Genomic DNA, 15879 nt, shown 5'->3' with positions numbered 1-15879 from the left:
GCATGCTCCTGAGCGTCACCCACGCAGCTAATGGGCGCGCTCGATGCTAGAACTCCCTCCGCGAATCCGCTTACAAGCATGGCCAGCTCTACCCAATCAGCGCACTGAAAAGAAGGTGGTGACGCGGTTGGAGCTCGCAACCAATCAGAGCGGGGAAACTGGGCAGTTCTGTCCAATGGGTGGAGGACAGGGGCGGAGCTTGGCTGCTCCGGTGTAAAACCTCTGAGGCCTAGCTCGGGTCGGAGCCCCGAGGTCGAGTAGCTGCGGCAGGGAGCGGCGATGATCGAGCAGCAGAAGCGCAAGGGGCCGGGCCCGGAGCTGGCGCTGGTGGCGGCGGCGGCGGCCAAGCGGCCCCGGCACGAGCTGCTGCTGGGCCCCGGCCCGGGCGGGGGGCAGCCGCCTCCGGGGGCCCTGCTGCAGGCGGTGAGTCCCGGCCCCAGGCCTCCCGCCGGCCCGGCTCCAGGCCTCCGCCCCAGGGTCCCTGCTTCCTCACGGGCTCTCACTGTGTTCCCCCGCCAACAGCACGTGCTCTCCCCTCGGGGGGGAGGGGGTCACTCAGTGCCAAGCCTAGCCCCGGGTTCCCAATGCCGGGATGGGCCGCTCCATGCCCCCGACCCCGTGTCAGTGCCCCGCAGCGGCCCCAGCTGCTTCCCTGTCTCCCTCTGTGCCTTCCCATACACCCTGAGCAAGGGGGTGGCAGACTTGAACCCCTCACAAGAGAGCCCTTGGGGCAGGGGAGCAGTTACCCAGCACCATTCTCTGGACTCCTGTTATAATATGGTTTCGCTTCTTCGTGTAGTTCCTATGGTTGTAATATCTATACTGACACCAACTTGCGATGTGACTTTAGACAAGTTATTTCACCGCACCGTGCCTCAGTTTCCACCTCTGTAAAATGGGAACAGTACTTACCTCCCCATAGCGGAGTTGTGAGGTTTGATATGTGCTTTGAGATTCTTTGGTAAATGGGGACAGAGAAGTGGAAATGTTAGCTTAGTAAAACCAGTAAGGGAGTTATGATTTTTTTTCTGTCCGACTTCCCCACACCACAAACATTCTGGTTCATGTGTTTCATTATCTCTCTCTGCATCTCCTTTGTGTTTTAGGGCCCTCCACGATGTTCCTCCCTCCAGGCACCCATAATGCTGCTCTCGGGACACGAAGGAGAAGTTTACTGTTGCAAATTTCATCCTAATGGAGCCACTTTAGCATCTGCCGGATTTGACAGACTCATCTGTGAGTTTGTAATGATCAGTAGTTTGTGATATGAGCTAATTTTCTGACAAAATCCAGTGTTGCTGTAAACTGCTTTCTATGCATTCAAATGGCTATGGAGTGAGCTGTTGTGAGCACAGAATGCTGATAGCTTGGCATTGACCTTTTATGTACTTCTAAGAATATTTCAAAGTGTTGGTGACCTAAAATCATCTGGGACCCACTCATGAGAGAGCCTGTCTCTCACCTTGTACCCCACCACATCAGTCAGTATTGGAGGGATTGTTCTTGCTCTCATTTTCTGAAGTGGAACTTGGCAACATTAACAACAGAATTATTATTGAACTCAGTCTCTTTGGCAGTCTCCCAGAGCCCACACTGAGCATCTTTCAGTCAGGAGGACTGGCACATTTATTTGATTTAGAACAGGGGTTCTCAAACTGGGGGTCAGGACCCCTCAGGGGGTCACAAGGTTATTACATGGGGGGTCGTGAGCTGTCGGCCTCCACCCCAAATCCCGCTTTATCTCCAGCATTTATAATGGTGTTAAATATATTAAAAAGTGTTTTAATGTATAAGGTGGGTCACACTCAGCAGCTTGCTATGTGAAAGGGGTCACCAGTACAAAAGTCTGAGAACCCCTGATTTAGAACTTGTCTACACTGGAAAATTACACAAGTTAAATTTAAATCTGTTTTTTAAATTGATTACTTAGACTGGTGCAAAGCCAGTGTAGATGCTCTTATTTTGCTTTAAAAGTGGTTCATTTCAATTTAACTTAATCTTGTTCTTAGTCGAATTAAACTAAACCAGAAGAAGCCATTCTTATACTGAAGAGTCTTTACTGAGGAATTTGCATCAGTTTAACTATATCAGTTTAAATCAGCGGTTCTCAAACTCTTGTATTGGGGACCTCTTTCACACAGCAAGCCTCTGAGTGCAACCCTCCTCCCCCTTATAAATTAAAACATTTTTTTTATATTTAACACTATTATAAATGCTGGAGGTGAAGTGGGGTTTGGGTGTGGAGGCTGACAGCTAGCGACCCCCAGTTTGAAAACTCCTGGTTTAAATTCACACGTAGGGTTATACCAGTGCAACTTTCCCATGTAAGGCTGTGACTTTATAGGACAGGGATCAGCAACCTTTGGCCGGAAGGGCGGCCAGCACATCCCCCGTCCCGCGCCGCTTCCTGCAACCCCCATTGGCCTGGGACGGCGAACTGCGGCCAGTGGGAGCTGCGATCGGCCGAACCTGCAGACGCAGCAGGTAAACAAACCGGCCCGGCCTGCCAGGGGTTTACCCTGATGGGCTGCGTGCCAAAGGTTGCCAATCCCTGTTATAGGATTATGCCTTACGCTAACTCTTGTGAGTAGCAGCATAGTACTGTTATGGTTTGTTTGTTTTTTTTACTGTTGTTTTTAACATGCAATTAAATCCATATTCATCCAAACAGGCATATAAAGTGATGGGAAATCCTTCTACATAAGGAAAGATTGATCTGGGGCTCCTTTCACATCCCCATATATTTGTCACCTCTCTAAATTAAGAAGTATACAGAATAAAGGGTATAGGAAAGTTGAAACAGAGGCTTCTATTTACACTTATAATACAGGAGCCAACATGACACTCAAAAGTGATGAAAGAAAATACTTTTCTACACAATGGATAATTAACCTGTGGAACTCACTGCAACAACATGCCATTGAGCCTAGTAGGATTCTAGAAAAGATTTTATATTTATATGGAAGTCATCCACGTTTACGTTAGATAGAATACATATTTATAAGGGAAATAAACCTTCCTGCTTCTGGGCATGAGGCAACCACTCATTGATGGGGAAAATTTTCTCTAATCCACTATGGGCAGACTGTTCCTTACTTGTCCACTACAGAGTTTCTTCCACCTTCCTCTGAAGAATCTGATACTATCCTGGGTCATTATCACAATTTCCATGTTCCTAACTGCCACTTACAGGTGGCCAAAAAAGCAAATTTTACCATACAGGCAATAAAATGGTGTATGTTTATGAATGTCCAAAATAGAAAAATATTAAGACTTGGAGAGGCAGTGGAGGTATTTACAAAAATGTGCTTCCCTTATCCAGCTCGGTTTAAGAACACACACAAACCAATATTTAAGGTCTATTTCAAATTTCAGCCATCTCTCTCACATGGGACTTGCATTGACCATTTAAAGGCTTCCTATTCCACATAGTAAATACTTGGGTTTGGAGATGGTGCTGAATCCTATAGGTGCTTTATTTTAGTGAGCTCAGGAAGTGACACTATAGTTACTTGGACAAATTGGTATTAAAACATAGTTTTGGGGTTGTTTGGTTTATTTTTTACAGTGCTGTGGCACGTGTATGGGGATTGTGATAATTTTGCCACCCTGAAGGGACACAGTGGAGCAGTTATGGAGTTGCACTATAACACTGATGGCAGGTAAATATCAGATTAAACTGACTTGACCTATCATTAGCCTGCCTTGCTGCTGTTTCTGAATGAACTCTGCAAAATGTTTTGGGAGATAGTTTGCATGAAAGAAGATGCTAAATGAAGGTCATGTTGTTTAGGTCTTGGGTAGAGATAGTAAAAGATCTTGGGTAAAAGATACTTGTAGTTGGCAAGGGGGATACTTGCTGCTGGTGAATGTAAGCTGCTCTCCAGCTCCTCTTCAGAGCCACCAGCCAAGAGGAGAAGCAATGGTGTTACTTGATTAGTTGCCCCTCCCCGAAATATCTCAACATATTACATCGGTTCTAGAGAGCAGGAGCAAAGAGTAAAGTCAGCGTGACAAGTTCCAAGGCCCATGGATGGGGAGCAGAAGATCTAAAGCCTAGGCATTCTGTCCCATCCCTAGCAAGCAAATCTGTGAGAAAGTGGATGTGGGACTTTCAGTGTGAAAGAGAGAATGGAGGAGAGATTCGGGATAAGGAAAGAAAGATGGGGAAGGAGAAGTTGACTGGTAGGGACAGCTTCCCAAATTATCCAACACTATCTGAGGTTTTTACAAAAGATATCCCTCCCCCATCACCATCATCCCAAGCAACGTCAAGGAGATGAAATCTGGCAGGAAGCCAGCAGACACCCCTCCAGTAATTGGATTGCAAGATGTCACCATCATGCTACCCCTTGGTCCTGCTACAAAACCTCGAGCCATCTTTTGATATCAGTCTCTGAGTATTGGGCTTAGTCTTCTAGCTAGCGTCTGCTTAATTTTCTAACCCCTAGTCTTGGCTGTTTTTGTAGAGTAACAAAAGGGGTTGGGGCAGATATTTTATCACCCTTCAAGATTCCATAGCTGTGTTGTCTTTTTTTCCCCCCCCAACTAGCATGCTCTTCTCAGCATCCACAGATAAAACGGTAGCTGTGTGGGATAGTGAGACTGGAGAAAGAGTGAAAAGGCTGAAGGGGCACACATCATTTGTTAACTCCTGTTATCCAGCGAGGCGGGGACCCCAGCTCGTCTGTACAGGCAGCGATGATGGAACAGTAAAGGTCAGTATTTCTGTATGGGCTGACTTTTGCAGTGATGGAGAATCTACGAACACTAGATGACCCATCTGAATAAAGGACATTCAGCTTTGGTGACCTTTGCAAAAATAACTAATTGAATAAACCACTTGAGTAAAACTTTGTTCATCTGAGACCACTTCATCCAGAATTGCCTCTGAACCAAATCCCAGCCTGAGTCACTTACCCATTAACTTCCTCATATATGCTGGCCTTGAAATGTTTTAGATAAACAGGACTAGATTGTTAAAACTAAAATCAAAATCCTAGAAAAGAACATGAGACTAAACCTGGAAAATAGCTGGCTCCTTTTGTGAATCAAGACAGGGGTTTTTAAATGAGATTTTTCCTGGATCAGAGCTGCTGAGTGTGTCCAGTTCTGTCCTTAATTATGCTCCTGTAAATTCACCAGCTAACAACTTAACATTTAAAAGATATACTGTTCTCCTTCCCTCTGCCCCAAACCCCATCACCACCATTTGGGCAGGCATTACCAAGGCACCACAGAAGTGTCCATGTTGAAGCAGTCTAACCTACATTATTAGATCCTCTTTGGGGAATGAAGTTACATTTATACAGCATCATAGAAATATAGGGCTGGATGGGCCGTCAATTGGTCATCTAGTCCATCCCTCCACCCCACACTGAGGCAGAGTTAAGTGGACCATCCCTGACAGGTATTTGTCTCAGCTGTTCTTAAAAACCTCCACTGATGGGGATTTCAGAACCTCCCTAGGTAACGTGTTCCAGTTTTTCCTAATAACTAACCTAAATCTCCCTTGCTGCAATCTAAACTGATTGCTTCTTGTCCTGCTCTTGGTGGACATGGAGAACAATTTGATCACCATCCTCTTTATGACAACCTGTTACAGATTTGAAGACTATTGTCATGTCCCCCTTCAGCTTTCATGTGCTTTATATGATGCTTTGTAGCGAACTTAGTTTTAAGGTTTGGAAAAAATGCAGTCTGATTTTCCCTGTCTCTCCCCACCACTTGAAAACATACATATTTGTCTCAGGACAACAGGTTTCATCTGTCCTGTAGAGATCCTCCACGTGTTCTTCCCCCGAATTCAGCCCTTGAGCACTTTGACAATGTGGAGGGTACCGATCTGACTCCTTGGCTGTACTGTGAAATGTGTGGTGTGCGTATAACTTTAAAAACTTTTGCTTTCTGTGTCCCTTCAGCTGTGGGATATTCGTAAAAAAGCTGCTGTCCAGACATTTCAGAACACTTACCAGGTATTAGCAGTGACCTTCAATGACACCAGTGATCAGATTCTATCCGGAGGCATAGACAACGATATCAAGGTATGTTGACTGTTTTATTGCACTTTCCTATTGTACCTATCCCAAACAGACTCCCCAAACCTTTTATATTAGCCCAGATGATGTTGTGGGTAATGGGCATGATATGGTAGTGGGCTAGTCTTGGTTATATTCATCTTGTATCAAGTGTCAGACTTCCACGTTTTTCCTAAAGAGCCAGACTGATTTGGCGGTGTTGAGCGGCTTCTGTGATAAACTTAGCCTCTGCAAACCCGGCTCCAGTTTCCTACTAGGACATGATTCTGTTAGGTAAGATAGGGACAGGCTGGTACTAAGATGTCTGCTAAGCTCACATTTAGTTTAAATGTGATCGTGATCGGCTATTTTTGAGTTATGTGGTCTGCAGAACAGTTCTTACATGACTATATAGCACAGCTGGTGGTGGTGTCTCCTCCGAGTCTCCATCTTACCTAGGGCCTGGGCAAGTCAGTGCTAGGCATGGGGAGTGCTGAACTGGTGAAGGGGCTGTCACGGAGATGAAGCACTAGAGCAATGTCATTTCTGGCTGACCATTTGAAGCTTAAGGGTTCCACAATCTCTTTTTTTCAAGGAGAACAGAGCACAGCCTCTGGGTCCTGGCCGCCATGCCCTCTCTCTGTCAGACAGTTTGTAGCTCCAAAGTGCTGGTAGGGTTATCACTGACCATGTGATGATTGCCTCGGTCACTTTGCTGCCAGCATCTAGCTCCTTACTGCCTAATGCAGGGGTACCTTGGGCAGGAAGTATATGAAGCCATACGTCCCATGCCTGGGACAGATGTGCAGGCTTAATTCTTCTAATTCACCAGTTCCAATCCAGCCCAGCAGTGAGTGAGAGTTGTTCCCAGCTCATGACTCTTCTGTTCAGTGGCCTGTGTGAAAAGAGTTGAGGACTGAGGTCCCAGTCAGTTCTCTTGGGGTAGGCGTGTGCATCACAATTTGCACTAATTAGACTCTGGTAAGAGTACCAACAAGGGGGCCTTTGCAGTTGTCTCTCTAGGTCAGGCTTGAGACAAATGGTGAGCAGAACTTCGCACTGTTGCTGCCTGTGATGTACCAGTTCTGTGGGTTCAGCCTCCAGAGCGGTCAGGCCAGCTTCTTCCACACTTACCAATTGCATTGCAGCTTCCTTACATGGAGAACCAAATGACAATACCGTGCGCTTTTCTTAAAGGTATGGGACCTTCGCCAGAACAAACTAACGTACACAATGAGAGGGCATGCCGACTCAGTGACCGGCCTCAGTTTGAGTTCAGAAGGCTCTTACTTGCTTTCCAACGCAATGGACAACACAGGTAATTGCCGCAGCTTGCCATTGTAGGAATCTGAGTGCAGCCATGTGGGTAGCGCTCACACCACTGAGAGCTACAGCTGGTTAAGGAGTGGGATTGCATAGCATTGTGAGAGGAATAACTCAATGTAATTGGGTGCCAAAGGCTCAAAGGAAGATCTAGGCTGAACTTGTCTGATAGACTGACGATAATGTGTGTGTAAGGGGTAATTCCAGTTATAGTGACTTTCTGCTTACAATGATGCTTTTTCATGAAAAGGGTGACTGCAGGGGGGGGCTCGTCATCTTTTCAAAGTGAAGCGAAGGAGACCCCAACACAAATTACTTAGGAGTGGAAAGCACTGTGGACATTCAGGGAGGAACAACCCCACCTTGTCAGGACCTAAGTTAGCTGACCCAAATCTATCCTGCTATCTCTGATTCCATAATATTCAGCATTGCAAGAGCCAGATAGTTCAGCTGACACCCCAAGCACAATGAATTGGAATGAGTGTTTCAGGGTTTACTGATCTAAAATAGCCTCCAGTTTAGAGAACGTGGTAATGTCTTGGCACAATGTACTGAAGGAAGGATGGAATTTCAGCCCTTTGTTCTGAATTTACTGTTTCTTGTGGGTTTAGCCAAGGAGCTAAGATGGTTTGAACATACTTGTAATAGCTTAAATATACTGACTGGGACCTCAGTATTTACTACCAGAAATACTTTAAATCCTTTTTTGTTTTAAATAACTTAATACTCATTTGTGGAGATGACAGCTCACATAGTCACTTTGTATGGTACAATAACTAATGATCTTTAGCTAGTTGCTGACAGATGTCCAAAGCAGACTGCGAAGAGTTACAAAGGGATCTCACAAAACTGGGTGGCTGGGCAACAAAATGGCAGATGAAATTCAATGTTGATAAATGCAAAGTAATGCACATTGGAAAACATAACCCCAACTATACACACAAAATGATGGGGTCTAAATTAGCTGTTACCACTCAAGAAAGAGATCTTGGAGTCATTGTGTCTCTGAAAACATCCACTTAATGTGCAGCAGCAGTCAAAAAAGTAACAGAACGTTGGGAATCCTTAGGAAAGGGATAGATAATAAGATAGTAAATATCATATTGCCTCTATATAAATCTGTGGTACACCCACATCTTGAATATTGCTTGTGGATTTGGTCGTCCCATCTCAAGAAAAATATATTGAAATTGGAAAAGGTACAGAAAAAGGAAACAAAAAATTATTAGGGATATGGAACAGCTTCCATCTGAGGAGAAATTAAAAAGACTGGGATAGTTCAGCTTGGAAAAGAGACGACTAAGGGGGGATATGATAGAGGTCTAGAAAATCATGACTAGTGTGGAGAAAGTAAATAAGGAAGTGTTATTTACTCATTATACAAGAACTAGGGGACACCAAATGAAATTAATAGGCAGCAGTTTTAAAACAAACAGAAGTATTTCTTCACACAACGCACAGTCAACCTGTGGAACTCTTTACCAGAGGATGTTGTGAAGTCCAAGACTATAACAGGGTTCAAAAAAGAACTAGATAAGTTGATGGAGGATAGGTCCATCCATGCTGGGCAGGGATGCAAAACCATGTTCTGAAGTGTCCCTCGTCTCTGTTGCTAGAAGCTGGGAATGGGTGACGGGATGGATCACTTGATTATTGCCTATTCTGTTCATTCCCTCTGAAGGACCTGGCATTGTCCACTGTGGGAAGACAGGATACTGGGCTAGATGGACCTTTGGTCTGACCCAGTCTAGCCGTTCTTATGTTCTTGTGTGCTCCATTACAGTTCGAATCTGGGATGTGCGACCGTTTGCCCCTAAAGAGAGATGTGTGAAGATATTCCAGGGGAATGTGCATAATTTTGAGAAGGTGAGTGTGCTCCTAACCGAAACAGTGCTCGTTAATGAAACACTGCAGCTGTCTAAAAAACAATTTACAGACAAATTAATAAACTCCAAAATATAAACTAGAAAGGATTTAATGAGGACTAGGGGCAAGATTAATGTGTAAAGGGGGATTCCAATTAAAGCTGCAGTAACTGGCTTTCTTTGCTCAATTCAGCTATAATTAGCTGTAAATTAAATATTTTCTACATTTAGTATCTACTTTGTGTAAAATAACAAGGCTCTGGATGTTTCCAGCCATAAAATACAATCTCTTAACTCCAGGCTTCTCTTCCAAAAGGAGATCATTAAAGTGTGCTTTGTGATATTTAAAATCCCGTGGTGATGTTATTTCAAACAAAGGGGGGAACCAAAAACTTCTCATATAAATGCGCACAGTTCCATTTCTGTTTGATTCGCAGAATCTTCTGAGATGCTCATGGTCACCAGATGGGAGTAAAATAGCCGGCGGATCAGCAGACAGGTAAAACTTAATCATTGTGCTTCTCTCTGGCACCTTCCATCCCAAAGCACTTGACAAGCACTAGCTGGGCCTCCTCATAACCCTGTGAGTTAAATTCGGTTAGACTCATTTTCCAGATGGCACATACAAGCGATGAGCCCAAGGGCAGAGCTGAGAATGAAGCTGCAGTCCTAGCACAATATACTGCACTGTAATGTAACAATGTGAACGTAGTTGTTAAAATAGTATCCATCATGTATTTGTTACATGACATGCAGTTATACTTGGAGGATAACAAAATCTTCAGCACTAACAGAATGGGGTTTGCAAAGGACTTACAATGCCAGACAAACATGGTCCTTTCTTGATCAAATTACAGAACAGCTGAGAGACTGAGTAACCTTTGTGTGATGCTTCCTCCAAGTGCTGCTACATGAAATGCTAATGCTGTTATTGCTTAGACAGTAAAACAGCTGCTATTTATTAACACAGCTAGAGCTACGGCTGGTCCTTGATTGGACAGCGCAGCATGGTGACTCGGTTAAAACTACAGGCTGTTAGATTAGTTCCATGGGTGCAGGGTGAAGTCCCACAAACTGAAATTAACTTTGTGTGTAATGTATAATCAAGTGCATGTGGTCCTATCTGTCCTGCCACGAGATGGACACTGTATTCTGGACCTGTCCAGAATACTGTTCCACTAATATTTCTGTCTGCACATCTGCAAAATGTTTGGTTTCCTACCAGGACTTTTAAAAAAAAAAAGAAGTGAAAATAATGATTCTGCCTCTTTGAGGTGTAAAAGTTGGCTGCCAAGTAATGAGGCTTCCTGCTACATTACATTGGACCCTCAAGATGACTAAATTTAGCTGGAGATCCTTATGCATGTAAAATGACTAATTGCTGAGCCTTCAAGAGTTTGTTGTGGCTAAAAGAAGCAATTAAAAGTGCCTTGCCTCTTCCACAGCATTAATGAAAATAGATAACAGGGAGAATATTGGAGCAAAGATTTGTCACAGCTCTCACCTACTCAGTTGAAATAGCTATACTCTAGTTTAAATGGATGCTGCATTAAATAAGGGTTCAGAACTTACCCATGCTTGTGGAGAGCATATTTTTTCTCTTTAAAGAGCTTTAATGAAGCAGGTAAAGTGTGGTTCCAGTCTGGAAAGTGACTATGGCTTGCTCAGCAGATCTGCTCTATGTGCATATCCAGAGTAGGACTTACCTACTTAATTGACCAAAAATAAATTAACCCTGTGGAGCAACCCACATCTGGGAGAGGGAGCTGGATTCTGTGTCAGCTAAGAGTTGTTTAAATTTCTAATTACAAGGCCCAATTCTGCCCCCTGTCACTCCTGTGAAACCATATAGAAGGCAGTAAGATCGAACAGCTGTAACTAAGGATTTGTTGACTCTCGATTACTGGTAATACATAAGCCAGAAATGGTGGGCTGGTGGAGGCTTGGCCCTCAGATCTCAGGCTGAGTTTGCAGGGCTGGCAGAAGAGACTTTTAAACAGAGCACATCTGATTTGGAGAGAGATAAATATGGGGTCCCTGGGGCCTTTTGCAGAGAGACCTGTTTCAGAGTAGTACAACACTGTAGGTTGCCTTTATGCAGTTTTGCTTGTCTGGTTGTCCTTTGTGCCCTCATTCTTTGCAATGTCCCTTTTGATAGATGTAATGATGCAGAGCAGTTGAGCCAGCCTTCTCATTCAGCCTAGCCAATTACTGCCGCATCAGAACTTTTCCCCCAGCTAGCAGAATTAGTTTGAGAGGCTGGTGATGTCCACGAAGAGCTCTTTCTGTTAGCATTTCCGTGCCAAAGCAGAAGAGAGAGCAGTCTAAATTTAGTCCATAACTGTCAGCTTTCCTGAGCCCATTTCAGTGAATTCTCTAAGATGTGAACCCTGTAATGAGTGGCATTTCACATGATAAAGCAGTTCTGGTGTATCTGAAAGGAAGTTATTCAGGTGGGACACATTGTGGTTTTGCCTGGTTTATAATACTTTGCTTAGAGCCCTTTCTCATTCTGATTGACAATAACCCCTAAAAATCTCACTCTAGCTAGGGTCAAGTCTTCCAGTGAAACCTGGGCATTAGCTGAACAGCTACTCGCTCAGCCAGACTGGCAGCAAATGACACATAAATGAACCATATTTACAATAATACATTTCAGGCATTGGCCAGTTTGCATTCTTGGCTGTAGCATGATTTGCAGTGGGCTTTTTTCCTCAAAAGAAGTTCTCTTTGTAAACATAATCTGCTTAAAAGCTGAACTACTCATACTGCCAGCAGTTAATTTCTGACCCATCACATGGAAATATTCTAGTGTCTCCTTCACAGTGTCCTTCAGCCAAGGTGGCACAGCCGGACAGGATCCAGAAATGGTGCAAACAGGGATGGGGGATGGAGACTAGGAAGAGATTAACAAAAGGGCTTTACAAAATCTGATCAACCCCCTCAGAAACTGTCACTGGGAAGTGAATCCTGACTTTGTAACCGTTTAGGAGATAGAAATCCGTCTATAAACGTTATTAGCTGTGAGGAATTAAACTGTATCAAGAGTTGGTTTTAGTGGGAAATAATCAGCCATTCCTTGGTGGAACAACCTGTCTTTCTATAGCAGCGCTCGTCCCAAAGTGCACTGACACGCTCGCTGATCGTGACTGCTGCGGGGTGCTGCTGCGTTGACAGCTGTCTAGCAGCAAACAGCTGTGCTACACAATAGTTTGTCACAAACCGTGGAAAATGCTGCTATCCAGCTGAAATTTCAGGATGAATTTGTAGGCAGGCGGAATGGTAACCGGGGACTTCCCCAGGACACTGGGGTGAGCATCTCTGCTCTTCCGAAGAGTTACGTAACCGCCAAAAGTCAGGAGCTCAGACTTGGTCTCATCCGGAGCCTGCACATCAGGTTCTCAGTGCCCTGTACTAGCATGCTGAGGCATTGGCGCTCAGATAAAATCCCCACTGACACCCCTCCCGTCCCATATGCCACTTCATCTGAAATTATTATGGATGGGTGCAGAGGGGCTCTGTGGCATGTAATTCCAGCCATTTGCCTCCTGTCTGAAATGCCCTAGAAGGGCTCTCACCCCTGCCCAGGCTGCTGCTCGCTGTCTAACCCTTTCTTTTGTCTGTGCCTGGTAATGACAGATTTCATCTCAGAAGTAGTCTCTTGGCATGTTAAAGTTGGAAGACAATTGTAACTATTAAAGTGTAGCTGGGGAAATGTAAGTTACCAAGAAACCTAGACAAATTGGGGGCTGGAAGTTTTTCCTTTCTGAAGTCCTGCCATCAGGAAGCTTTCGCCCTCATAACGACTGTGTCTTGCAGGTTTGTTTATGTGTGGGATACAACCTCCAGGAGAATTCTCTACAAGCTGCCAGGCCATGCCGGCTCAGTAAACGAGGTGGCTTTCCATCCAGAGGAACCAATTAGTAAGTCTTATTGATTTGTCATGAAGCTCTAGTCTTCTGGGGAAATGAGACCGAGTGCTGCCGAAATATTTCTAAGCCTGTATGCTAAGTGTAGGACTCCCTCAGAGCCCAAGAGAGGGGCACTGTGCCGTAGGGTTTCTGCAAGCAGCAATGCTGTCACCAGCAAGCAGCATAATAAAACCTTCTGTACGTTTCTTCACCTCACCTGGGCTGAGCTCCCCTCACAGCATTCTCAAACATAAAGGGGAAGCTCTGGAAATTAACACACATGCAAATTCAAGTGCATGTGAGGTGACCTTTTACCTGTTCCAGGAAGTACTGACAGACTCCGTGGTACCCAGATTCGGTGGGGTGGAGGGGAGATCTAACTCAATCTGCTAGATGGTTTTGAAAACCGTCATAATCACACTATGCCCTCTCTGTGCTTGTGCCAGCACTGCGTTAGCTGAGCCCATTCTTAACACCTGTTTCTTAGTACAGTCTTCTTTGTAGTACAGACAGGTCCTCAGGGTTGCATTGTTTCCATGGAAACAAAGACTCATAGTTATCATGGGCTGGGTCGTCCATTGCATTGCCCAGGAAATCAACACGTGTCACCCCTGTAAATGCATTTTTCCCAGGAATGAAAATCTCCACAGAAGGTTGGGTGTGGGAATTCAGTGCTATGAATTATGGGTTTGTTCCTCGGTTATTCATTGTTCTGTCTCCAGGTCAGAGAAGGTGCTAAAAGCGCAGAGCAATCTTTCTCTCCACAGAGGGGGTTTGTTGTTTGCGATTGCATCCAGCTAAGTACCGCTTTGTGACTCAATCATTCATCTGGAAAAATAAACAAGCGATCTGTCCCCTCCGTGGGCAAGGGTTTATGAGAGTGACTCCTGTTAACATCAAAGGGAGTTAATCTTGTAAACCACTCCCTTCCTCCAAGACCCCCACACCTCTGCATGCGGAGGCACACAGACTTCCAAAGAGTGCTGAGATTATGGGCCTGAACCAGTAATCCTTAGACAAGAAAATCTCCAATTGACTTGCATGGGAGCCTGCTCTGGGCTACGGGGACAGCAGGTCTAGAGAGACGGTCACTGCATTTGAGATCTGTCATGAAACCACTGAACAACTATGTCTGAATTAAAGATGGTTCAGTGCTTTATTATGTTGGGACGACAGCTGAATTTTTTGTTTCGTAACTATTGTGGAAAACAAGAATAATGGCCCATAGAGACTTTTAATAAAGAGATTACTCCCTCTAGTGGCTAGCGACCAGAATTAGAGTACTTACATGTCTGAGATCTGAACATTTTTTTTTGCAAAGAAAATAACATCTTTGACATTTGATTGGTATTTTTTTAAGGAGAACAGCAATAACCGTGTAAACATAGTGTCTAACTTAATATGAGGTATGCCTGCAATTGTAACTTGGGATAGAAAAATGTCAGTCGGTGTCAGGAACATGCAAAATGTGATTAGCTATCAGTAAACTAATAATTCTGAAAAGCAAGCTGGGGAGAAAACCATTTTAGTTCAAAAGTTACTTTATAGGCACAAGATTGAGAGCAAGTGAGATGGGTACTTAAATCCAAATGGGTGTTAACTCGTCTGCTGCTAAACTCTCCAATGGCTCTTAACGTTTTGATTTGGTCTCTCCCCCTCTCTCCTGACAGTACTCTCTGCATCTAGTGACAAGAGACTGTATATGGGAGAAATCCAGTGAAGATGAGAAGACTGCTTAATATTTGACCTTGACACCTTTGGTTTACAGAAGTAGAATTGAATTGCTTCTAGCCAATGCCAGCCCCTTCAGACACATGTGGTAATGGAAATGGAAAATGTCAAGCCAGCTTCATTTGCAGAGCAAAATTTATGTCTTAACCAACAAGGCTTCAGAGAAGCTTTATCTGGATGCTCCTCCCACAAAGAGAAGAGGGGGGAATTTGTGGTAGGAAATGCGTTATAGTCTAAAATCGTTGGAATTTTTAAGATGCTTCATGTGTTCTCACTTTCAGCTGCTGAAGAGGTTATTGGCCATTACCAGAATCACTGACAATTTATTGTCAAATGTGTTAAAATGCAGTAAGTGATTTGTATATTTCCTGTCCAGTTTCTCTTGGTTGTTTTTATACAGAAAAACTAAATAGACAACTTTTTATAAGAATTGTGACTGGAATTTATTGCTCTGTTTTATTCTTCTATTGTACAGTATTAAATGGGGAATTTCGCTTTAATGGAATCCAGGGAAAGAATCCACTTACTCTTCAGAGGAGTTGCTTTATATTTTTATTCAGAGCAATAAAAATGACCACGCTGGAAATAATTATCTGGCAGCCGCTGAAGCCTATTTTCTTGTTTTGAGTAAAAACCAGCCAAATGCTAGAAATACATTTTAAAGGGACAAAGTCAGAGTATTTAGTACTCAGCGGCCAAAGGAACCAGTCCAGTCACTCTCCCCGTTCCCCATAGCCACAGTTTCTGCAGGGAGCATTCTTGGGGCTCTGGAGCAGAATGAAAGGGGCTAGTAGCAGGGTTTCTGGCAGGTTAGCCAGTCTCTCTCTCTCTCAGCCTGGCCTTTGATATTCCAGAAATTCATTTCTTTTCAGGGTGATCAGAAATCCTTCCCAACTGACTACATCCCTCCACTGGGAGCCTGCATCTAGGCCAGTCCCCTGCCAAAGGGCAGAAATAGAATTGCTTTGCCCAGAAATCATTCTAGATGGAGAGTTCAGGCTTTGTCCACAACACTCCTTTATGGTTTAAAGT

General features: G+C 44.2%; 1 protein-coding gene across 1 annotated transcript; it reads left to right on the top strand.

Moving 5' to 3' along the window:
- Positions 1-279: 279 nt before the first annotated feature.
- On the top strand, positions 280-15422 carry SNRNP40 (small nuclear ribonucleoprotein U5 subunit 40). The gene is made up of 10 exons (XM_065421707.1): positions 280-423; positions 1107-1236; positions 3569-3662; positions 4553-4718; positions 5922-6044; positions 7215-7335; positions 9124-9206; positions 9643-9704; positions 13025-13128; positions 14787-15422. The coding sequence occupies exons 1-10, from the start codon at positions 280-282 to the stop codon at positions 14834-14836; spliced, it is 1077 nt and encodes a 358-aa protein (XP_065277779.1). The 3' UTR covers positions 14837-15422.
- The last annotated feature ends 457 nt before the right edge of the window (positions 15423-15879 follow it).

This window comes from Emys orbicularis, chromosome 23, assembly GCF_028017835.1.
Source record: "Emys orbicularis isolate rEmyOrb1 chromosome 23, rEmyOrb1.hap1, whole genome shotgun sequence".
Taxonomy (NCBI): Eukaryota; Metazoa; Chordata; order Testudines; family Emydidae; genus Emys; species Emys orbicularis.
This window is presented reverse-complemented; position numbering and strand designations above follow the sequence as displayed.

Coding starts and splice junctions, on each gene's coding strand:
- SNRNP40 (XM_065421707.1), top strand. CDS start 280: ATGATCGAGCAGCAGAAGCGCAAGGGGCCGGGCCCGGAGCTGGCGCTG. Junction 424..1,106: donor CGGGGGCCCTGCTGCAGGCG/GTGAGTCCCGGC, acceptor TTTGTGTTTTAG/GGCCCTCCACGATGTTCCTC. Junction 9,705..13,024: donor GCCGGCGGATCAGCAGACAG/GTAAAACTTAAT, acceptor TGTGTCTTGCAG/GTTTGTTTATGTGTGGGATA.